We start from the raw sequence: 25,213 nt of genomic DNA, 5'->3' as shown, positions 1-25,213 counted from the left end.
ACGCAGCCCCCTCCCCCCCCCCAAAAAAAAAAAATAATAAATAATTTGGTCACTCGATCCACGAGATAAGGCGCTGTAATAAGTGTAAAGGGTCATTGTATATTGAAGAGAGAGACCAAGGGATGACCCCCCCGTCATGTGACGAGGGACACTGCTCAGACTGCGTCATGTGCCGTGGCTTCAGGCCGTGTCACGTGTGGCGAGTGACGTCGGGCCGCGTCATGTGACCAGGGGGGACACCCGGCCGACTCGGTCCCTGTCACGTGACGAGGGGGTGGGCGGCCCCTTCTCTCCCCCCCGGCCGTGACCTCCAGGGGGTTCTGCTTCCGGGTCGGCCAGCGCTGGAGCATGGAGGAGCCTGAGAGAGCGTCAGGGGCGGCTGCCATAGCAACACAGGTTATACCCCCCCACACACTCACTCACACACACACTGACACACTCACTGACACACACACACACTCACTCACTCACACACACACTGACACACTCACTGACACACACTCACACTCACACACTGACACACTCACTGACACACTCACTCACACACACACACTGACACACTCACTGACACACACACACTGACACACTCACTGACACACACACACACTCACTGACACACACACACACTCACTGACACACTCACTCACACACACACTGACACACTCACTCACACACACACTCACACACTGACACACACACACACTCACTCACACACTCACTCACACACACACACACTCACTCACACACACACTGACACACTCACTGACACACACACACACTCACTGACACACTCACTCACACACACACACACTCACACACTGACACACACACACTCACTGACACACACACACACTCACTGACACACACACTCACTCACCCACTCACACACACACTCACACACTCACTGACACACACACTGACACACTCACTCACACTCACTCACACAGACACACACACACTCACTGACTCACACACACACTGACACACTCACTGACACACTCACTCACACTCACTCACACAGACACACACACACTCACTGACTCACACACACACTGACACACTCACGCACTCACTCACACTCACACACTCACACTCACTCACACACTCACTCACACTCACACACTCACACTCACTCACGCACTCACTCACACTCACTCACACACTCACTCACACTCACACTCACACACACACTCACACTCACTCACACTCACTCACACACTCACTCACACACACACTCACTCTCACTCACTCACACTCACTCACAACTCACACTCACTGACTCACACTCACACACACACTCACTCACACTCACTCACTCACTCTCTAACACACAGACGCCTGTGTCCCCAACAGTCAGTAGGAACCCACTTGTCAGTCGATTGGGGGATCACTTTCCGGGGGTAATAATCCCTTCAAAACAATAATAATAATAATAATAATAATGTGATCGCTCAATCCAACCCCACGGCTGTTTGCGGGGACGTCGCCGGGCGCGATCGGCTGCCGCGTTTCGCCCACAAAACACGCAGTCACTACACTCGACAGTATATTCTGTGAAGCGCTTTGAGACGTCTCGAAGACGTGATGAGGCGCCGGGTCTGATGCAGGGATTGTTATTATTTAGTGTCTGGGTGCTGGGCGTTGGTGCTTGGGGGCTGAGGATTGGGCTGGGGGCTGGGCATTGGTGCTTGGGAGCTGGGGTTGGGGGTTGGGCTGAGGGTTGGGCTGGGGGCTGGGGTTGGGCCTGGGGTTGGGCTGGGGTTGGGTTGAGGCTGGGGGTTGGGGCTGGGGTTGGGCCTGGGTTGGGGGGGTTGGGGCTGGGGGTTGGGCCTGGCGTTGGGCCTGGGTTGGGGCCTGGGCCGGGGTTGGGTTGGGAGTTGGGGCTGGGGGTTGGGGGCTGGGGTTGGGCCTGGGGGTTGGGGCCTGGGGTTGGGGCTTGGGCTGGGTGGTTGGCTGGGGTTGGGGCTGGGGGTTGGGCCTGGGGTTGGGCTGGGCCTGGGGTTGGGGGCTGGGCCTGGGGGTTGGGGGTGGCCTGGGGTTGGGGCCTGGGGTTGGGGGCTGGGGCTGGGGTTGGGGCCTGGGGTTGGGGGTTGGGGCTGGGGTTGGGGCTGGGGTTGGGGTTGGTGGGGCTGGGTGGGTGGGGTTGGGGCTGGGTTGGGGGCTGGGGGCTGGGCTGGGGTTGGGGCTGGGGTGGGGTTGGGGCTGGGCTTGGCTGGGGTTGGGCTGGGGTTGGGGCTGGGTTGGGGCTGGGGTTGGGGGTTGGGCTGGGGTTGGGGTTGGGGCTGGGGTTGGGGGTTGGGGTTGGGCCTTGGTTGGGGCTGGGGTTGGGCCTGGGTTGGGGTTGGGCCTGGGTTGGGGTTGGGGCCTGGGTTGGGGTTGGGGCTGGGGGGTTGGGCCTGGGGTTGGGCCTGGGGTTGGGGTTGGGGGCTGGGGTTGGGCCTGGGGTTGGGCTGGGGGTTGGGGCTGGGCCTGGGGGTTGGGAGCCTGGGGTTGGGGCCTGGGGTTGGGGCCTGGGGTTGGGGGTTGGGGCTGTGATGGTGACTGTAACTCTGGGTGTGTTGTGTGTGTATAGGCTCTGAGAGGAGAGACGGTTGAGGAGAGACTCCAGAGAGCTGTTGGCTATAAGGCGGAGGGGAACGAACATTACAAGGCTCGGCGGCTGTCACAGGCCATCAGGAGATACCACTGGGCTCTGCTCCACCTGCGGGGAGTGGACCCCAACGCCTCGCCCCCCCTCCCCGCCATCGGGACCCCCACTGTCCAACTCAGCCCCCAGCAGAGCGAGCTCCTGTACAGTACGCAGTGCGACTGCTACAACAACTTGGCCGGTACTTCACACAGCGCTCCGCTCCGCCCACCACCACCACCACCCACCAACAACAACAACAACAGCAGCAGCAGCCACTTGCCAGCAAAACACACAGTCACTACGCTTTACGGCGTATCCTGGGAAGCGCTTTGAGACGTCTCGAGGACCCGGTGAGGCGCCGGGTCAAATACAAGGAGAGAGAGAGAGAGAGACCCCCCCACCCCCCCCCTCACCGATGTGTACATTGTGTGTTGTGTAGTGACTGTGTGGGGGGGGGATTATTACCCCCCACCCCCCTCCCCCCAGAAAAGCCGCCCCACCAATCAACTTAACAACCGGGTTTCCTTTACTCACTGCCGGTAAAACAGTCACCTTTTTTATTTAGCGTCAATCTCTCCAGCCGCACCCCCTCCCCCCACCCCCACGCAGAGGGAGAGGGGGGACCCCCCCCTCACCACCACCCACCCACCCACACACACTCAAGGGACGAGGCGGACAAAGTCGCGGTTCTTTTAAAGCAAAAATCTGGTTTTATTTCTTAAAAATTAAAGTTTACACCGAGTCACAGGACTTCTCCGCCGGCAGAGTGGTAAAGATCCACCGGGGGGGGGGGGGGGCGGGGGGGCAGGAGGGGGGGGCAAATGAGAGGATCGTGGGATTTCACAACCCCTGACAACCAGGGCAGCCTTTCATCACACCATCACCTGCGAGGAGGAGGGTGGTTAATCTAATCACGCGCGGAGTAAGATTATACTAGGGGATGGGTTTTTTTTTTGGGGGGGGGGGGGGAGAGAGAGGGGGGGGGGGGGTCTGGAAGCGCGAGTTGACGCAGAATTTAAAAGAGAAGCAGAGCCGAAGCAGTGACTAACACACTAGGACTGCAAAAAAAAAAAAAATCATGAAATAGTAAAAACTCATCTTAAGACTCGTTCGGAAAAAAAAATAAAAATAAATCCCAACAGAAAATGGTCCACTCACTCGCCGACTCCCACCGACGTCACACACGTGTCCCCCCCCCTCCTCCCCTTGTCAACAAAGCAGATTTAGAGAGTTTTTTCTCCACACTCCTTAGTTTCCCATTCGCGTTGGGGAGGGGGGGGTGGGGAGGGGAGGGGATTGAGGGGATAGTGGACACAGGGTATAGACTGACCGATGGCAAGTGGACATAACGAGTCTCTTATTTTCAATCAATCGCGCACACCTACGCAAAAATGATGGGAGGAACGCCACCCCCCCCCCCCACAAATGAAAACCCACAAGACAAACTGGGGGAAGACGGGGCGAGGGAACGAATGGAAGCTTTTTTTGAGCGGGGAGACACACGTCAATTCTTTGTGAAGCACTCTAGGATGTTACCGTGCGTGAAGGGGAGCTATATAAATAGAAGTTGTTATGGAAGAATGCGTGTGGGTGATGGGGGGGGGGTCGGGGTGTGGGGGTCTCGTGTTTTCTTGGCTTTCAGCTTCGGGTGAGGAGGCGTGACGGAGGAGAGCGTGGGGAGGGAACGGGACTCGGCACAGGCGGTTGCTACGGTTAGAAGCCTCTTGTTTGCGTGTCGTTTTGCAGCCTGGAGCTCGAGGAGAAACGCGGGCGGAAACCTTTCCCTCGCTTCACTTCACGCCAGCGCGGGGAACGGCTGAACTGTCGAGCAACCGGTGGCTCGTGCTGTGCAATGGGGGGTTAGTTAATTGTACTCCCTGCCCACCCCCCCCCACTCACAAAAACAAGTCCCCCGCCACGACAGAAGGTGGGCTCTCGCGGACCGAAGGAACACACAAACACTTGAAACCCCGGGCTTTCAAAATATTCCTACCAACTACAGAAAGCAGTGAGCTAGCTAGCAATTTATTGCGCCACTCTCTCTCTCTCTCTCTCTCTATATATATATGTATGTAGAGAGAGAGAGAATCAATCTATGGGGGATAATAAAGAATTCCCCCCTCCCTCCCCGGCCGCCCTCCATCCACCACGACCATTTCAGACAGTTGCACGCCGAGTCCTGCACAGAAAACATTACAGTTAGAGAGAGTCGAGGGTGGATCTTGTCCGGGAATTTTTTTTTTTTTTTTTTCTTTTTTGTTTGTTTTAATACATTCTGTATAATTACTGTGGTAATATCTGGTGAGGAGGGTGCTCAAATTGCCCCCTGATAAAGCCAGGCATTCACTTGGTTTTAAAAATTGGAAAGAGAGGGGGGGGGGAAAAAAAAAAAAAGAAAGACAAAGAACATCTAGACTATGCCAAAACGCAGTAAAATGCCCACAGCCACCCGCTGCCCCACTGGAATGAGAATTATGCTGGAGGCTGCTGAGACCCGGCTGTGACACTCTCTCCGCAGCCCGCTCATCGGTAACCGTAGTAGCTGCTGTAGTAACGATTTCGCTCCTGGTAGTAACGCTGCCACTGCAAGAGAGGGGGAACATGTCACCACACACACACACACACACACACGACATTTACACAGTGCCCGTCTTTCACGCTGGAATGGACAAGTCAGGGTTCTGGACCCGAGCTGAATAGGGGGTTGATGGAAGCGGGAATGGGTGGGGGCAGGAAGGTGGCTGAAGGGGACGGGCTTGAGGCCTGCCTTAAGGAGGCAAGTGGATAGGCAGAGGGCCTGTGGGATGGAGTTCCAAAAGGTGAGGGCAGAGAGGTTGGAAGCCCACCCGCCGATGGAGGGACGGGCAAGGCGGGGTGGGGGGCGGCGGGGGCAGGGTGGGGGACATGCCGGAGCCCGCCTGGCGGGTGGGAACGGACAAGTTAGTAGGGGGTTAGGAGGAGCAAGGCCGTGGTGGGCTTTGAGAACGCATTTAATCATAGGATTTCAAAGAGCAAAGGGGGGGGGGGGGATAGAGAGAAAATGCCCCACATGAACTGGTCCCTCACCTCTTGGCTGTTTGTTGCACCTTGATGACGCAGAATGGCTGCTGCGTTTGCCTGCAAAAGAATCGCAAACAGTCACTACCTTACCACGACTTCGAGACGTCTCAGAAGAGTTTCACAGGATACACCGAAAGTATTGCGTGGGCAAAATGTGGCAACCGATTGCGCGCAAACGATCACGGAAAAATCAAGTGACCAAATTCTTATTTTCTTTTATTGGCTCAGAACAATGATCCACCAATCGACTAACAACTGGGTTCCCCCTTAGTGCTGGGTAATCAGTGGCGAGGGCGCGCGTGTGGAGTAAGGAAACTCGCCCTGACCAGTCCCGCCCGGGAATCGAACCCAGGATACCGGAACACTAAAGGCAGCCAGTCAGGAGCAGTACGTACCTCACGAGCGTAATCCCGGTAGTAATCTCGGTATCTGTGGTAGTCATAGGCCTGCCCCTGCCCGTAGGCTCGCTCGTACTGCTGCTGCTGCCTGTACCGATCATAAGTCTTGTGGTAATCCTGTGGGGACACGAGGCCGGTTAGCGGGTACCACAGTTCACCTCACCTGCCGTCACCTCCCTCCCCTCCACAGGGTCAGGCATTGCTCATTCACAGGTCCTGCTCACTGGTGCTCAATTGCTCCTCAAACTCTGCGGCTCACACGGAACGCGACAGAGAGAGGGAGTGACAGAGAGAGAGAGAGAGAGAAAAAGATTAGATTGTATTTTACCTCTCTATAGGCAGGATGGTTGCCGTAGGCTGCAGCAGGCCAGTTCTGGCCATAGGGTGGCCGGTCATAGCTCCTGTTGTCCCATCTTCCCATTCGATTGCCACCTACACGACAACAAGAGTTTTACCACAAAGACCTTTCCCCTGCCCTGCCCCCCTCCGGGTTCCAATCTCCCCTTCCCGGTCTCCAAACGCACATGGCTCACGTTCAGAGGACAACAACAGCAGCTTTCAATTAACCCTTGCGTTTGACACAGCACCTGATCACGCCTTCGAGACGTTTCAAAGCACTTCACAGAATATACTGGAAAGTGTAGTAACTGTGTGTTTTGTAGACAAAATGCGGCAGCTAATTGCACACAGCGACGTCCCCACAAACAGCCGTGGATTGAGTGACCACATTACTATTACCTGTTTGAAGGGACTATTACCCCCAATCGACTAACAAGCGGGTTCTACTGACTGCTAGTCAGAGGTGCGCGCGAGCGTCTGTGGTAAGGAAACCTGCCCAACATTGTGCTCTGACCCTGCCCAGCCAGGAATCTAACCTGGGTTCCCTTGCTTGCGAGACGAGTACTCTCGCTACGCGCGGGCCTGGCAATGACTAATGTACCATAGTTGCGTTCCCTGTTGTTGCGGTTGCGGCTGTTACGGCGATCCTGACGTTTCTCAGGCGGAGGCCGGGATTTTTTGGCCTCGTCTCGGTACTTGTCCACCAGCTTGACCGCTGTCTCCTTCTCCAGCTCCACATACATCACCTCGTCCAGCAAGTCACCCGGCTCGGGGAGGTTGTAGTTCGCTGAGAGCAGCAGAGGGGGGAGGAGAAAACAGTCGGATAAGCATAATAATCCTTGCATTTGATACAGCCCCTCATGAGGTCTTCCAAGACATCTCAAAGCATTTCATAGGATACACTGTAAAGTGCAGTGACTGTATGTGTTTCGTGGGCAGCTAATTGCGCACAGCAGTGTCCCATAAACAGTCGTATTTGTGTGTGTGTGTGTGTGTGTGTGTGGTGTGGGTGTGGGTGTTGAGGAATAAGGAAAATTGCCTACAGTTCCACCCGGGAATCAAACCCAGGTCCTCTTGCTCTATCCTCGATGCTACAGGACTCGATAGTTATCTTGCAGTAAAATCTACTGGGATCTGGGAGCCACTGGCACCTGCCAACAGCATCAGGGTCTGACAGGATAGGGTCTGAGCCCTGGCAAGGACAGGGGTAATGGGTGGGTTGGTTGGTTGGAGAAAGGATAGAGGGAGAGGATACAGGCTGCAGGTTCTGATTGAGTTACAGGAGGTTACAACAACTTGCATGTACATAGGATAGCATCCTGGAGCACTTTTACAGGCTGTGTGTTATACAGCAAGCACACACAGCCCTGTGAAGCCCCAGTGTGCCCTCACCTTTCATCTCCAGCACTGCAAAATCAGGGACATCTTCTCCCTCCTCCAGTTTCATCTGCATCCTGGCCTTCCAGTCCTCCTCAGTCGGGCAGACCACCACCGCTTTGCGGCTAAACCCCTTGAAGGGGACCAGCTTCCTCCTCTGGGCCGAGCTGTACACATTGCTCTGAAAGCAGAAAATAACAATCCTCGCATTTGATACGCCTTTTCACATAGTTGAATTGAGTATAGGGCAGCTGTGTGGGTGTGTGTCGGGAATCAAACCCAGGTCTCTCACTTGCAAGATGATTGCTCTTGCCACTGAGCTACAGGACTCCCAAAATTTACACCTGGTGCGTAGGGGTGCGGGCGACAGCTCACCTGATCGAGGATGTAATTGCGTTTCTTGCAGGCAGCGACCTGAATCATCTTGCTCATACACTGCGTGGCCTGCTGGATGAGCACGTGCTTGGGCTCTGTCAGGGTGGGCTGGCCCTCCAGCCCCTTTACCTGCAAACAAACAGTGCATCGCCGTGAGAAGCTCGTACAGTAAGGAAACTTGCCTGAGGTTTCGCCCTGCCCTCTTGGGAATTGAACCCTGCAGGACTCCATCGTTCCACTGGGTAGCAAAGTGCCAAACATGTCACGGAATAATATGACGCTCTTTAACCGTACGGAAAAACCTGCTCTGTTGCTTACCCTCATCTTGTCCAGGATGTTGTTGGTTCCTAGCACGCTGTACCTCTTCTCTGGGTTCTCCGCTACGTGTTTCTTCACCCAGGTAGTCTTACCCGAGCCAGGCATCCCAACCATCATTATCACCTGTGACACATATGTGACAATGACACTCACTGCACAGTACGGATCAGATCAATTCGTAGAAGACTTACTGTAGCACAAGCCACTAACCAGTCTCTCTCGTTCCCCCCGCCCCTACTCCCCATACGCACACCACCCACATTCTGTGACAGTAATCTAGCATAGGCAAAACACATCTTGCTTCAAAGGAAAGATGCTCAAAGCCATCAGGTGTGTTAGTTACTCAGTGGGCAGTGGGGATTATTATTATTATTATTATTATTATTATTAATGGCTGTCAAGTATAGAGCCCATTTTCTGTAGGCAAACATGGCAGTCACGTTTCACACAACAAGATCTCGTTGTCAGCCTCGAGGCGAATGAGCGAGCAATAAAATGCAGACCCTCACCTCGCAGTCGGCTCTGGTTTGGGGTCCTGGGGAGCCGTGGACACGGTCCTCCACGGGAACGGTATGGATGAAGGTGTAATCCTCAGGGATTGGGAAGAAAGGTTCCTCCTTCTGCCCGAAGTTGCACTGCACCGAGCAGTTCTTGGTCAACACGTGTGGGAAGAGTGCCCGGTCACCAAGCACCTCCTTGCTGATGGTGAAGGCCACGCCCACACTCTCGCCATTCTTGGAGAAGGAAAGCTCCACCTGTTCCCCGTCGAAATTCTGCGGCAGAAAACATGGCACCTGTTATAGTGGCCACCTGACACCCTCACACATGATCCATTCTTTACCCCATTCACTCAGACGGCCATTTATAATGGACTAAATCCCTCCCCACGCACAGCAAGTGCTCAATACCCGCCACCAGCCCAGTGAGGGCTCATCCCACCATCGTGCAGCACTCTGGAGACCCTAACCTCTGTGAAGGCACTATGTAATTTAAAATTGTCGTCAACTAGTGACTAATAATCCTTGCATTTGATATAGATTTGATACCGTCCTCCCGAAGCGAAAGGCGCTCTATAAATGTAATTTTGTTGCTGTTCTTGTAGAGCCTTATCAAGTTTTTGATATGCCTATGGAGGGCGACCGACCATAGGTGCGGCCCAAGAGAGTCTTGAGACAGGCCTTGTAGGAGGCGAGGGAGGGAGCAAGGCGGAGGGACTATGGGATGGAGTTCCAGAGGGATGAGGCAGAGAGTCTGAAGGAACACACGAGATCACAGGAGATGAGATCACAAAGCGCCATACTCACCGCAAAACACCCGATCACATCATTCTCACCAAACTTCTCTCCAAATTCCTCAAACGTGGCATTTTCCCACTTTCTCCCGACTCCATCATAGCCATAGGAAAGCTCATCTTCTCCTGAAAACAACAGAGCATTACTGGCCACGACCAGACAACCCACATCTAGAGCCGGTACAACTGGTCACACAATAAACCCGAAGCAGACCATTCCCTCCCACCACCCACCTGTTTCCACGTTGCCTGCCTAATCCGCCCCACCACCACCAACTTGTATTTACACAGCGCCCCTCACACAGGTAGCGTCCCAGAGCGCTTAACGGTGGCAGATCATGATGCCAAGCTGGGGGGGGGGGGGGAAGGAAGAAGGAGATGATCGTAGACATGGGTCGGAGTGGAAGGTCTTCAGGCAGAACCTGAAATGGGGAAGGAAGGGGCATGGTGGAGGGAGGGATAGAGATAGTGTTCCAGAATCTCTGGGCATAGTGGCTGAAAGCACGGCAGCCAATTGTGGAATGGAGGACACGAGGGACATGCAGGAGGCTGGAGCCAGTCGAGTGAAAGCAGGACGGAAAGGTAGGGAGGGTTTTTGAAAAGGAGTGTGAAACCCCATCATGGAGACCCGCGGATGTCACTAACCCAGCTGCAGGGAGGAGCTATCCACAGACCACCCCACACGAACAATGTGTCCTTCACATTCGTTCTCAAACACCGGCTTCACAGCAATCTTCTGTGCCACCTGCAACCAAGAGTGTGAGCAGCCATTGGACAAGTTCCACTTCCCTTTAAAGACGACATCCCTTTACACCGCGCCCCTCACTCCTTTGCTCCATATCCCTTGATACCCTGACTTATCCACCTCAGTCTGGACAATGTGAATGAATCCAGCATAATCCAGTCTTTTGGAGGAGAGAGATCCAGATTTTCACCAGCTTTTGGGTGAAAAACTGCCCCCGATTTCACTCCTAAAGCCCAGCTCTAATTTTAAGATGATGCCCCTTGTTCTGGATTCCCCCCACCCACCAGAGGAAATAGTTTCTCTAGAGCTACCCTATTGAATCCCATCATCATTTTAAACACTTCAAACACATCACCCCTTACTTAACCTTCTGAACTCAAGGGAATATAGACCAGGTTTATGCAACCTGCCCTCGTAATTTAACCATTTAAGGCCTGGTATCATTCTGTTGAAGGGACAATATATCTTTCCTGAGGTGCAGCGCCCAAAAAAGGTTTCTAAAGGCTTGAGGTTTTTCAAGAAAAGGGGTTTGTAAAGAGCCTGACATATATCTTCCTAACTAGATTAATATGATTATTATATTTATAGTGGATGCTCTCAATGTCATGTTTACCAGTACAGGACTCATCAAGAATGCTGATAGCTCTCACCATCTCAAAGCAAACGCTGCCCTTTGCCACCCCATACGTGGCCCTAGCTCCGGCCCACAGATAAGCAAACTTCTCGGGACAGAGTGGCTGCCCCCCATAACGATCCTTGGTCATGTCAAAGTGAATATCAGAGTGATCTGTTCAAGAGAAACAAACATCAGCATGCGCCCACTGACAGCCTTTTAGCACGTGCCCAGAAATTACACTCCCAACAAGGAACAAGACCTAGAAAAGAGTCTAGGTCACAAGTAGGAATCCCCAACCCCACCACCACACTCAAACCAGTGGCAAGCACTGACTATCCAAGCTCACACCTGGAGAGGTAGCAAAGGGGGGCTGGTCCCTGAGGAACTGGACCCAGTGGGAGTCAGGGACTTGGAAAAAGTAGAGAATTGGAAAAAAAAAACAAAGAGCAAACAAAACCCTAAAGATATGGCCTTACATAAAAAACTTACACTCTGATTACACTATAAGACACGGATTTCTCTACTTTTTTGTCGCTCTCGAGCCGTTTAAAACCCCAGGGTTGATCCCAATTCTGAGAGGCAGAGTAGTGAAGGCTTCGTACCTGCTAGAGTCTAATAACTACACCATGTGATCCAGACCACAGGGCAATATCATTCAACTTTCTTGCCCGTGATTGTGCACTCCAAACCCAACGCCCCTTCACAATGTAAAGGTTCAGTGAGCGAGTAGTAAAAGTGTAGAACAGCACAGGCTCCCTCGGGGAAAGACAGTGGAAGTAGAAAGTGTTGCTTGTTTCAAGAACAAACGAGAACAATTTCTGCTAGAAAATAATATCTGGGGATAATACAGTATAGTTTGAGACACGACAGGTCAAGCGACTGCCAGGATGGTGGAAGGCAAACTGTACGGTTTCGCTTAGCAATTCTTATGTTCGTAAAGCAAGCTTACGTCACAAACACAGCATTAGCAACACAAATCATCAAGCTTTCCGACATGAAAGTATCTGGCAAAACATCAACTCAAACGTCCAACAAGATTTTCTGGCAGATCGGGGTTCTAGTCCCACAAGGTGACAGTCTAGACTAGGGTCGGTCAGACTCTTCTGATTGATCCATTAAAAATGCAAAGCACTAAGAGTAAACATTTGGCCTTCGCCTTACAGAACGTCACACTTACAGGCATCGAGACAAACTAAACTGTCGTCAAATTCCTCTTCAGCCTCTTCATTCACCACAGTCAATGGGGACCGAGCCCTGTAGGGAGCAACAGGCAATGTTAGAGATAGCTGCAGAAATCAGAAGAGGAAAAAAGGGTCTTGAGACGGGCCTTGAAGGAGACAGCGAGATGAAGGGACTGTGGGGGGGGGGGGGCGAGTGGGGGCAGAGAAGCTGAAGGCCTGATGGTGAGGAAGGTGGAGAAGGCCAGAGCCCGTTTAGCAGAGGGAGTGAGCAAGAGAGCAGGTCGATATGGCATATTCAATTTAGGTTAGATATCAATGCACAGCGTTGATATTGTTGCAATGTCTCTAAGTAGGAATGTTTATCTCCGTCCCAATCACTGGATAAGATTAACTTAGAGCTACTTTCATTTTCCTTATCAAAGTGAAAGCTTTAGAAACTCCTGCCCCCAAAATAAACCCTGTGGCAGTTTACTGGTTTACTTATAGAGAAAAATAACATTAACCCACTCACCGGTTGTAGTAAGTCTCCTCCCTGAATTCATAATAACCTCGGCCACGCTCCTCATGACGTCGCTTTCCCCGCCGCTCACCATCAGACCCCCGGGCTTCGCTGCTCCCCTCTCCCAGATTCGTCTCACTGCTTGGTTTATCTCCTGCTGTGGAGAAAAAGTTACAAGTTACTTCCTGCACTTTGTTTCATACAAACAAAGTATTTTTTAAAAAAAAATACAACTTACAAACTACTGCTTGCAGTGCATAACTGGCTGATGTGTTTCATCCACAAAACACAGTCACTACACTTTACAGTATATCCTGTGAAGCGCTTTCAAAGACGTGATAAGGCGGTGTATCAAATGCAAGGATTATTAGTAGTAGATGACACAGGTCACATCTTTACTCATGAGATCATCAAACACAGTCTAAATGAAGCAAGTTTTGGGGGTCATGGGAAGGGGGTAAAATAAAGGAGGCGGACAATGTTTCTATAACAATTCTAGCGAGGCATCATACTGAACTTTGCTGGGATGCGTGGCTACATGCCTGGTATGTCATAAACAGTTAGTTCAGCTAATCCCAAGGGAATTATGAGTTATCCCAGCGAGCTTCTTATTTAGGAAAACATCCCACCAAAGTGCTCTACTGGGTGGCGTGGATACCCGAGCAATGTGGAAAGTGAGGGCGGGGAGCAGGATAAGTGGGAGGTGACCAAAGGCCAGGTCTGAAGAGGAAGATTTTAAAAGATTTTGAAAATAGGAAGGAATTCCAGAGAACAGGGACATATTCAGTGAAGACCTGTGGGCATTCAGAAAATCCGTTGGGATTGATTTGAAACAAATGCAAGGATAATTTGCCAAACCAGCCGCTGTTCATACATAATGTACTTGGCACAGAGCCACGCACCCTACCCAGTACTAAACATTCCCGGATTCAGACCTGTCTAAAGTGCGACCCAAACAGCTAAAGCCTGGACTGTAATATATACCACCACAGGAATCAAGTGCAAGAAAACTGGGGTCACAAGCAATGTGCTTTACAGACAAGATTCAGTTTAAAACAATGTATTTTCCCCCCTTTATATTTAGAAAAAGTTGCTCCCTTGAGATTTCATTTCCCCTTTAATAAAACAGAGGGTTGCAAAACATTCACTGTTCTCCAGAACAAGAAACAGAGTATGTTTGTGGGCAGTAATACTTCACAGGGGGCGGTCCACTCAAGGAATATCTTCGCGTTTGATACCCCACCTTTCAGGTCGGGGGGGGGGATATCTCAAAATGTAAAGCTCCTTCACAGTGCACACTTGGGAGGCAAACAGGGCGGCCATTCTGCACACAGCCATGAAGTCAACAAAATTTTTTTATTGGAGGGACTGTTGACAAATACAGTATGGCTGCGGGGGGGGGACGGGGGAACGGGACTGCATTGCTGTGCCATCTTTTGACTCGAACCGAGATTCCATCTGTGCTTATACAGGATTTCAACCTCCAGCCCCACACACCCCCACCCCGACACACACTCACCCCCCCCCCACACAACACCCCGACACACACACCCCACCCGACCCCCCCCACCCCCCCCCCACACAACACCCCGACACACACCCACCCCCCCCCCACACAACACCCCGACACACACACCCCCACCCCGACCCCCCCCACCCCCCCCCCACACAACACCCCGACACACACCCACCCCCCCCCCACACAACACCCCGACACATACCCACCCCCACACAACACCCCGACACACACACACCCCCCCACCACCCCGATACCCCCCGCACCCTGACACACATCCACCCCCCCACCCCCCCCCACACAACACCCCGACACACACACCCCCACACACACTCACCCCCACACCCGACACCCCTCCCACCCCCCCCCCCACCCCACAGCCCGATACTCTCCCCCTCCCGCCCAGGTCCTCTCACACTCACCAGGCTCCGCGCCGCTGGCCTCAGCTTTCTCGCCGCCGTTTTCCTCCCCTGCGCCGCCGCCGCCGTCGCACGCAGCCGCAGCCGCCTCCGCCTCCGCAGACGATGCCACCTCGGCCGCCTCTCCCCCGTCGGGCCCAGGCCTTGGCCCTGATCCAGACCCCGCGGCCTCTTTCCCCTCCTCCTCCTCCTCCGGGCCGCCGCTGGCCTCCATCTCCTCCTGGGCCTCGGGCTCCACCTTCTCCAGCTCCCCGCCGGCCCGCGGCTGCTCGCTGGCCTGGCCGTTGTGCGGCTGGGCCTCGCCGCTGCGCTCTCTGGCTGCCTGATGCCCGGGCGCCTCCTCCTCCTCCTCCTCCCCCGCCTCCTGAAGGCCCAGGTGGGCGCCGTCGGCCTCTCCTCTCGCCCCCTCCCCGCTCGCCTGGGCCGGGGCCTGGGCCTTGGCCGCCGCCAGCTGCTCCTGCTCCGGCCCCTGAGCCTGAGCCGTCCTGCCGGCGTCGTGTGAGTACGTTACACCGCGGCTGCTGTTGTGGCCTTGCTCGGTAGGCCGCACAGCATCCACGGCCGCGCCGCCGACCTGCTCCTCCTCCTCCTCATCCTCCGCCAGCAGCTTGTCCTCCTCCTCTTCACCCTCCTCCTCCTCCTCTTCTTCCTCCTCCTCCTCCTCCTCGTCCTCATCGTCCAGGGCATCGTCTCCGTCGCCCCCTCTGGCCGCCGCCATCATCAGGCCGGGCCTAGTCGGCCCCTCGCCGCCGCCGCCTTCCTCGGACAAGAGGTCGGAGTCGAGCGACTCCTGCAGCCGCAGCGCCAGGTCGGCCTTGAGGCCTCGGGTGTCGAGGCCGCGCCGCTGCAGCTCCTGGCGGAGCTCGGCGACTTTGAGCTTCTTCACGTCCATCGCGCTCATGGCGGCGGTCGGTTCCGTGGCGGCGAGTCGGCGAGGTCGGCGAGTTTAGGCGGGAAGACTTTTTTTTTCCCCCTCTCTCAGCGCCTCGAGTGAGGGGGGAAGACGAAAACTCCCCCTCACGGCCGGATAACGCGGCTTTTTCTCCCCCCTTTGCCTCGGAGACGACACGGGACGTCGATATCTCTCGCCGCCGCCGCTTTTCAGTCCGACTCTGAGGCGATTCGACGACTTTTAACGGCTTTTAACGGCTCAACTTTTGAAAAACAAAATGGCGTCGCGAGCCTCGCCGAACTCCCCTCGCTCCCGCTCCGCCGCCTCGACGGGCGCCTCCTCCTTCCCGCCGCCCCTGAGACGCGCTCGGTGATTGGTCGAGGTCCGGCGGATCTGGGCGTGACGAGGGACCGCCGGCCAATCGGGAGCGCCCGCACAGACTCGCTCGCTCACGCTCCCCTCGCTCCTGCTTCAAGCCCCTGAATCGCGCGCGCTGATTGGTCGAGGACCGGCCGATCAGGGCGTAGCTGGACAGCGTCGACCAATCGGGTGCGCCGACACCGGACTCGCTCGATCCTTGCCTCGCTCCTTCTTGCTTCACGCTCTGAGTCGCGCGCCACGATTGGTGAGGCCTGGCCGATCCGGGCGTGGCTGGGAATTGTGGACCAATCGGAAGTGCCGACACGGACCGCACGGGTGCGGTGGGCGGCGGAGCGTTGCGAACGGCCTGACGGGAATTGTAGTCTTTAGTAAGGTCCCCTCTCTTTGGGTCAATGGTCTGAGGAGATACAAGGTCCAGATTAGGGTGAACTGGGCAATGCTGGGTCCAATGTGGAATGTCTGTAGAAATCTAGCCTCAATGGCACCTTGCAACAGCAGTTACATTGTCACCCACAAAACACACAGTCACTACACTTTCCAATAATAATAATAATCCTCGCATTTGATACATCCCCTTATCATGTCTTCGAGACGTCTCAAGGGTATCCTGTGAAGAGCTTTGAGACGTCTCGAAGACGCTTTATCAAATGCGAGGATTATTACTATGACTCCAGTTATCAGGAGAGGCTAGAGAAGCTAGGATTATTCTGCTTGGAGCAGAGAAGGATAAGAGGAGACCATAGACGCTTTGAAAATTATGAGGGGATTCGATAGGGTGAACAAGGAGAAACTATTTCCACTGACGATTGGGTGGGTCGGTAACCCGAGGACACCGATTTAAAATAGTTGTTAAAAGAAACAGAGGGGAGGTGAGGAGAAATGATTTCACACAGCGAGTTGTTCGGATCTGGAATGTATTGCCTGAAAGGCTGGTGGAAGCCGATTCGATAACAACTTTTAAGATAATTATTTGGGGAGGACAAGTTTGCAGGGCTATGGGGAGAGAGCAGGGGAGTGGGATTGATTTGGGTAGCTCTTTTCAAAGAGCCAGCACAGACACGATGGGCGGAATGTCCTCCTTCTGTGCTTTCCTTTCTTTTCGACTGCGCCTTTGGTCACCGACGATGGTGGGCGGGCTGGGCATAGGGGAGAAACGAGAAACAGGCCGGAGCCCACTGAGCAGAGAGGTTGACATGGGGTTAGGAGGTCACAGAGGTAGGGAGGAGCAAGGCCATGGTGGGCTTTGAGGATGAGGACCAGGATCTTGAACTGTATCCTCTGATTACCTGTTTTCCCTCAACTATGTTCCTTTGGTGACCTTCTTGCATCAAAAACTTTCTCCCAGCGTCTCACTCGCACTTGGCCAGATTTGCTTCTATCTTTCCAAAGGAATGACTCCCGTAGTGTAAGCACAGGGCCAGTCGGTCAACTGACTAGCCAGCAGGCCAGGTCCCAGCCTCATCTGCCCACTTATCGTGTCATAGTTGCCTGTGACATGGTCAGCAGATGCTTCAAACACATCACCCGGGCTTGGCTTTGTGCTGTCACTGTGATCTCAGCCTGCTTTTAAACAGATTTAATTTGCTGTTGTGTTTTTTTGGGGGGGTCTTGCGATGGGGAGGGGAGGGCCCGTTTTTTTTCAATACGTAAACACAATAAATATTACTGCCAATTTTCCCTTCTCCTGAAGACGTTTGAGACTCCTTTTGAATCCTCTTCCTCACGCCTTCGTGCTAATTCCTCGTATCAAATGCACAAAACTTATTATTTCTTGAATATGGATGAGAATTAAGATGCTAAATGTGTGTTTATCTACAAAACTCAGTCACTACACATCAATCAATGTCGACTATTGTAACTCCCTGCTTGTCGGCCTTCCCAACTCTCCCCCTCCCTCCACAAGCTGCAGATCATCCAGAACTCTGCAGCTTGTGTCCTGTCCCGCACCAGGCTCCGTGACCCCCATCACCCCCACCCTCTCTCGCCCGGCTCCACTGGCTCCCCATCCCCCAGAAGATAGTGTTCAAAATCCTCACCCTCTCCTTCAAAGCCCACCACGGCCTCACTATGAGCTGCTGACCCCATATCAACCGGCCCGTTCTCTCCGCTCAGCGGGGTCCGGCCTGCTCCATGTCCGCCCCGACCTTCAGCCTCTCTGCCCCCATCCTCTGGAACTCCATCCCACAGTCCCTCCACCTCGCCCTCTCTTCCCTCGCCTCCTTCGAGCCCTGTCTCAAGACCCTCCTCTTCGATTGACCGCGCCTTCGGTCACCCTCCTCCCCCGACCCTTCCTGCCTTCCACCCCCTCCTGATCCCAATCCCCTGTTCAGCTCGGGTCCATATCCCTGACTGTCCAAGGCCTTGGTATCGTCCTCCGTCCTGACGGGAAAGGCAGATGCTGGGGAAATGCCATCTTGTTGTTCGTGCTCAGAGATGTCCTCCCGATGTGAAAAGCTCCATTGTTGTTGATCTCTGGATGTCCCAGGGCTTGCGGTGGGGGGGGGAGGGCGGGGGGATGGGGGGAGTTTGTGTTCCAGGGTCTGGTCACTCGGGAACAGCTGTGACCTCAGCTCCGAGATGGTCCTCCAGGGCCCCGGTTTCCACGGAAATGCCAGCGCCACAGCTGAAAGTTTCTGTGTCTGTCGTCCCTGGGGTATCAGGGTGAGGATCGGGGGAGACAAAGAGAAGGAGAGAAACACAGAGACAGAGAGACACACAGACAGATACTTGCATACACATACACACACAGTCACACAGGGTGAGACCCACACAGATACAGAGACACACAGGGAGACGCACACAGTCACAGAGGGAGACACACACACATAGATGCAGAGATGCACACAGAAACTGAAACACACAGAGCTTTACTGTGTCTCTAACCCTGACCTGGGAGTGTGGACGGACGCACAGTGTAGAGGAGCGTTACTGTGTCTCTAACCCTGACCTGGGAGTGTGGACACACAGTGTAGAGGAGCTTTACTGTGTCTCTAACCCTGACCTGGGAGTGTGGACACACAGTGTAGAGGAGCTTTACTGTGTCTCTAACCCTGACCTGGGAGTGTGGACACACAGTGTAGAGGAGCTTTACTGTGTCTCTAACCCTGACCTGGGAGTGTGGACACACAGTGTAGAGGAGCTTTACTGTGTCTCTAACCCTGACCTGGGAGTGTGGACGCACAGTGTAGAGGAGCTTTACTGTGTCTCTAACCCTGACCTGGGAGTGTGGACGGACGCACAGTGTAGAGGAGCTTTACTGTGTCTCTAACCCTGACCTGGGAGTGTGGACGCACAGTGTAGAGGAGCGTTACTGTGTCTCTAACCCTGACCTGGGAGTGTGGACACACAGTGTAGAGGAGCTTTACTGTGTCTCTAACCCTGACCGGGCAGTGTGGAGGGACGCAGTGTAGAGGAGCTTTACGGTGTCTCTAACCCTGACCGGGCAGTGTAGAGGGACGCAGTGTAGAGGACTTACTGTTCTCTAACCCTGACCTGGGAGTGTGGACGGACACACAGTGTAGAGGAGCTTTACTGTGTCTCTAACCCTGACCGGGGAGTGTGGACGGACGCACAGTGTAGAGGAGCTTTACTGTGTCTCTAACCCTGACCGGGGAGTGTGGACGGACGCACAGTGTAGAGGAGCTTTACTGTGTTCTCTAACCCTGACCTGGGAGTGTGGACACACAGTGTAGAGGAGCTTTACTGTGTCTCTAACCCTGACCGGGGAGTGTGGACGGACACACAGTGTAGAGGAGCTTCACTGCGTTCTCTAACCCAGGTCATGAAACAGTTTATCGTCAGTCGCTAACGATAACAGAAACACGGATGAGTGCGAGACTCACTGTCACACATCACACACGCATGTCACACACGCTAAACACCGCAAGCCACCCCACAGAACACGCCAAAGACGGAGGAATCTCTGACTCTTGAGATTTTATTCATTCTCTTAAATAAATATAAAGTTGTCAGAGACGCACACAGTCACATTTATACAATCATAACAGGAAAAGCCTTAAATAGTCCCCATTAAAACCTGAACACAATAAAAAAAACATAGACACAAAGACACACAGTAATGTTTCACAGCCTTTGGGAAGAAATTCCCCTCTCCCCGCGCCCCCCCACACACCCTCAGGGCCTCTGCGAAGACCCTCCTACCCCCACCCTCCCTGTTGGGATGGGGTTAGGGATGCGGGAGGTGATTTGGGGGTGCGGTTAATGCTGGGGGCGGAGTCGGGGCGGTGCTCGGGATGGGATGAGGCGGAGTTAGGGATGCGGGAGGTGATTTGGGGGTGTGGTTAATGCTGGGGGCGGAGTCGGGGCGGTGCTCGGGATGGGATGAGGCGGAGTTAGGGACGCGGGAGGTGATTTTGGGGTGTGGTTAATGCTGGGGGCGGAGTCGGGGCGGTGCTTGGGGTGGAATGGGGAGGAGTTAGGGACGCGGAGGATGATTTGTGGGCGGTTTACAGGTGGGAGGGGGAGGAGTCGGGGGCGGGGTTCGGGTGGGGGAGGAGTTGAGGGCGGGGTCCGTGATGAGGGCGGGGTCCGGGTGGAAGGACCATCAGATGAAGACACTGGGCGCTTCCTGCTGCTGCTCCTGGTCCGGGCGACGTCGCGCGGAATGATCGAGAAGCAGCTCCTTCTCTCGCGCCAGACAGCGCGCCAACTCCTTCCTCTTGTAGTTACGATAGACCTTCAGGAAGGCGAGGACACCCAGTACAGCCCACACCACCCAGATACTCCACAGCCCAAACTGCAAGCCAAACACAGCCGCCATTACCCCAACACCTACCCCAACACCAACACCAACCACAACAACCACCCCAACACCAACACCAACCCCAACCACAACATCTACACCAACTACAACAACCCAGATACTCCACAGCCCAAACTGCAAGCCAAACACAGCCGCCATTACCCCAACACCTACCCCAACACCAACACCAACCCCAACACCAACTACCACCACCCAGATACTCCACAGCCCAAACTGCAAGCCAAACACAGCCGCCATTACCCCAACACCAACCCCAACACCAACCCCAACCCCAACACCTACACCAGCACCAACCCCAACCCCAACCCCAACATCAACCCCAACACCAACCCCAACACCAACCCCAACCACAACAACCACCACCCAGATACTCCACAGCCCAAACTGCAAGCCAAACACAGCCGCCATTACCCCAACACCTACCCCAACACCAACACCTACACCTACACCTACACCTACACCAACACCAACACCAACCACAACACCAACACCCAGATACTCCACAGCCCAAACTGCAAGCCAAACACAGCCGCCATTACCCCAACACCAACCCCAACACCAACACCAACCCCAACCACAACATCTACACCAACTACAACAACCCAGATACTCCACAGCCCAAACTGCAAGCCAAACACAGCCGCCATTACCCCAACACCAACCCCAACCCCAACCCCAACACCAACACCAACACCAACCCCAACCACAACATCTACACCAACTACAACAACCCAGATACTCCACAGCCCAAACTGCAAGCCAAACACAGCCGCCATTACCCCAACACCTACCCCAACACCAACACCAACACCTACCCCAACACCTACACCAACCCCAACACCAACACCAACCACAACAACCACCACCCAGATACTCCACAGCCCAAACTGCAAGCCAAACACAACTACCACCACCACAACAAGAACCACATCAACAACAATCACAACCACAACAACAACACGTGACATTTACACAGTCCCAAGGCATCGAAAAATCAGTGTTTCGAACCCAGTCTGCCTGGGAATCGTACCCAGGTGTAGTGACTGTGTGTTTTGCAGGCGAAACGCAGCAGCCAATTGCGCACAACGACGTCCCCACAAACAGACGTGGATTGAAGTGACCAATTTATTATTATTTTGAAGGGATTATTACCCCTGGAAAGCGATCTGCCAATCGACTAACAAGCGGGTTCCTACTAACTGCTGGTAAACAGAGGCGTGCGCGCGTGTGTGTGTGTGTGTGTGCGTGTGTGTGCGCACGCGCGTGTGTGTGTGCGTAGAGTAAGGAAACTTGGCCAACGTTTCACCCTGACCCTGCCCGGCCGGGAATCGAACCCGGATCCTCTCGCTTGGGAGATGACTGAGCCACAGCGACTCCAAATAGTATTGTCCCGACCGACACAACTTATGTGAGTTTTACTGTATACGGAGAAAAGGAGAGGGTGTTGTGCAGGCTAAGACTGGTTGGAATTTTAGGCTCACCTGTGCCACCCTGAAATGGATATAGAAGGAAGAGGTGTCTACATCCAGGTGAAGGTTCATTGACTGCATTTCTTCACAGCTGGGAAAGAGAATAATATCTTAATAATATAATATTCAATTAGTTAGTTATTAATGGGTCAATATAACATATTGACCAGCGACGTCCCCACCCAAACAGCCGTGGATTGAGCGACCACATTATCATTTATTGAAGGGATTATTACCCCCGGAAAGTGATCCCCCAATGGACTAAAAAGCGGGTTCCTCCTGACTGCCGGGGACACAGGCGTGTGTGCGCGCGTGTGTGTGTGTGTGTGTGGGGGGGGGTGGGGGGTGTAAGGAAACTTGCTCAATGATTGAGGGAGGGAGAGAGTGACAGAGTTTCGGGGCGCAGGGGCTGAAGACACGGCCACCGATGGTGGAGTGGATCGGGGTGGGGGTGGGGTGGGGGGGGGTAAGTGAGGAGGATAAGGAGCTGAGTGAGTAAGAGAGGAAGCCGCACTCACCTGTTAGGCATTCTCCCGTGATCGGTCACCTCGTCGCACCACAAGCTGAAGCCCACGCTGACCATCACGCTGGCCACGATGGTGAGGAAGAGGACCGAGCAGCTCAGCACCAGGTTCAGGAACGCCGAGAGCAGGGTGCTGCCAAAAACACACCCGCAGACTGTCACCCCCTTTCCCCCACCGAGCCCCGCCGTTCCCGCAAACGACAACTTGCCTGCCCGCGCGCGCGCGCGTGTGTGTGTGTGTGTCCGTGTGCGTGGGGGGAGCGTGTGGGGGAGTAGGGAAACTTGCCTAAGGTTTCGCCCTGACCCGGCCCGGCCGGGAATGGAACCCGGGTATCTCTGGATTGCGAGGCGAGGGGTCTGACCCCTGAGCCGTGAAGCGAGCGAGCGAGCGATTTTTGGCCAGGATACCCAGGAGGGAATAAACTCCTCTCTCCCGCCCCCCCCCCCACACCCCCCCCCCACACCGCTCCAGCCACCGAATACTTAACGTCCACTTGACCAGAGCACAGACAGAGAGTCTTAACGTCTGATGAAGGGCAGCATCTCCAACCACACAGCCCTTCCCCAACACCCCCCCACCGCCGCGCCCCCCCCCCCCACCCACCGCAGCTCTGCACTATTCTCCAGAGAGACGGACAGATACGAGAGAGAGATAGAGTGTGAGAGAGAGAGAGAGAGGATGCACCGGAGAGATTGTGATTACAACAGCTAACGGCACAGATGGACAGTGGCAGCTGTGAGGGTCAAGTTGCTCAAGTGGAATATTCCCCCCAACCCCCCACCCCCGAATTTTCCCCCGCTGGAGCTCTCTCTCTCTCTCTCTCTCTCTCTCTCTCTCGCCTCCCCGCCACCACCCCAGCGTGTCTACGCCGGTGTATCGCGGGAGGCGTGCGTGGGGTGCCTGTGTGTGGACAGACATGGGGCGGGTGGGGGTGGAGGGGGTGCGGGTGGGGGTGTTGTGTGTGTTATTGCACCGAATAAATAATAAATAAACAAACAGTAGTGGCTTTTAATCGGGGTTCAAACAGATGGCCCCCAGCATTTGGCCAAACACAGGGGGGGGTCCATCCATTTGAACCCCGATAATTATAACGCAACTCAACCCCGGCGTAGCAGTAATAATTAATTAATGAATAATAATAATAATTATTATTAATAATAATAATAATACTAAGGCCTTTCAGACCAAGGACGACCACGTCAAAGCGCTTCACAGGATTCAACAGCAAACAAACAAACAACAACGACGACAACAAACCACGTTAAACAACATAGCGGCGTTGAATTAAATAAAATAAGAATGACAACAATCTTCGCACTTGACCCAGCGCCTTCCTCCCGTCGTTGGGACGTCCTCGAGGACGTCGAGGTGCGGCCCCCGTTTCGCCCGCCAAGCACACTCGGGAGCGCGCGCCTGCCCCCGCGGAAGCGCTTCGGGACGCCTCTCATCCCTACTGTCGGGCGCCGTGAGCGACTGGGACTCACTCGTCGTGGCCCTTGCACAGGTAGAAGAAGGTCCTCCAGGCTTGCGCGGCCGAGAAGATGAGGGTGAAGACGCCCACGAAGGTGCAGAAGTGGCAGCCGGCCGGCGGGCCCCAGGCCCCGACCACGAAGCGGGAGATGACCGAGGAGCCGCCGGTCGCGTTCTCCTGCCGCCAGGAGGCCTCGCTGAACAGGAGGCAGCGGTCCCCGAACCGGCTGCCGTTCTCGGCCAAGGGCACGACCACCAGCAACGAGAGCAGCAGCCCCAGGAAGTAGGCCACGCACTGGCACAGCAGCAGCTTGTTGGGGAACTCCATGGCGGCTCACGTCAACCTTGGCGTGGGCGATGGGCCGTGGGCGATGGGCCGTGGGCGATGGGCCGTGGGCGTGCGCGTGTCCTCCACCTCCCAACGGGGGTGGTGGGCGGGTGGTTGGGGTGGTGGGTGGGTGGTGATGGTGGTTGGGGTGGTGGTGGGTGGTTGGGTGGGGGGTGGTGGGGTGGGTGGGTGGGGGGGGGGGGTGGGGTGGGTGCTGAAAGAGAGAGGGAGAGTAAGAAAGACCGAGAACGAACAAGAGAGAGGGAGGAAGGGAGGGATGGAGAGAGTGGGGGAGTGTGAGGGAGAGGGAGAGAGCGAGAGGGAGGGAGGGGGAGAGAGTTGGGGGAGTGTGAGAGGGAGGGAGCGAGAGGGAGGGAGGGGGAGAGAGTGGGGGGAGTGTGAGAGGGGGGGAGGGAGAGGGAGGGGAGAGAGGGAGCGTGAAAGAGCAAGAGAGAGAGAGAGAGAGCGAGAGAGGGAGGACGAGAGAGAGCGAGAGACAGAGAAAGGGAAAGCGAGACGGCTTTAAATCACAGCTGGTGGTGGTGGTGGTGGGGGGGGTGGGGGGGGTCCTCTGTTCAATGCCTACGGAGGCTGAGAGCGAGA

General features: G+C 54.7%; 3 protein-coding genes across 3 annotated transcripts; 1 reads left to right on the top strand and 2 right to left on the bottom strand.

Moving 5' to 3' along the window:
* The first annotated feature begins 316 nt into the window (after positions 1–316).
* LOC103174005 (tetratricopeptide repeat protein 9C) lies at positions 317–4,449 on the top strand. Its single transcript, XM_042345246.1, has 3 exons — positions 317–396; positions 2,573–2,828; positions 4,376–4,449. The coding sequence occupies exons 1-3, from the start codon at positions 349–351 to the stop codon at positions 4,447–4,449; spliced, it is 378 nt and encodes a 125-aa protein (XP_042201180.1). The 5' UTR covers positions 317–348.
* Positions 4,056–15,992, bottom strand: LOC103172148 (heterogeneous nuclear ribonucleoprotein U-like protein 2). Its single transcript, XM_042345264.1, has 15 exons — positions 14,767–15,992; positions 12,841–12,985; positions 12,326–12,402; positions 11,183–11,319; positions 10,433–10,532; positions 9,801–9,913; positions 9,006–9,269; positions 8,497–8,619; positions 8,179–8,307; positions 7,819–7,984; positions 7,028–7,213; positions 6,416–6,519; positions 6,085–6,204; positions 5,696–5,746; positions 4,056–5,212 (listed from the first exon to the last, which is right to left on the bottom strand). The coding sequence occupies exons 1-15, from the start codon at positions 15,662–15,664 to the stop codon at positions 5,153–5,155; spliced, it is 2,673 nt and encodes an 890-aa protein (XP_042201198.1). The 5' UTR covers positions 15,665–15,992; the 3' UTR covers positions 4,056–5,152.
* A 4,544-nt stretch (positions 15,993–20,536) lies between these two features.
* LOC103173636 (transmembrane protein 179-like) lies at positions 20,537–24,610 on the bottom strand. The gene is made up of 4 exons (XM_042345275.1): positions 24,297–24,610; positions 22,807–22,944; positions 22,301–22,379; positions 20,537–20,792 (listed from the first exon to the last, which is right to left on the bottom strand). The coding sequence occupies exons 1-4, from the start codon at positions 24,608–24,610 to the stop codon at positions 20,601–20,603; spliced, it is 723 nt and encodes a 240-aa protein (XP_042201209.1). The 3' UTR covers positions 20,537–20,600.
* Positions 24,611–25,213: the final 603 nt, after the last annotated feature.

Source organism: Callorhinchus milii, unplaced genomic scaffold (genome assembly GCF_018977255.1).
Source record: "Callorhinchus milii isolate IMCB2004 unplaced genomic scaffold, IMCB_Cmil_1.0 Scaffold37, whole genome shotgun sequence".
Taxonomy (NCBI): Eukaryota; Metazoa; Chordata; class Chondrichthyes; order Chimaeriformes; family Callorhinchidae; genus Callorhinchus; species Callorhinchus milii.
The sequence above is the reverse complement of the archived record's forward strand: the minus strand, read 5'-3'. Positions and strand labels throughout refer to the sequence as shown.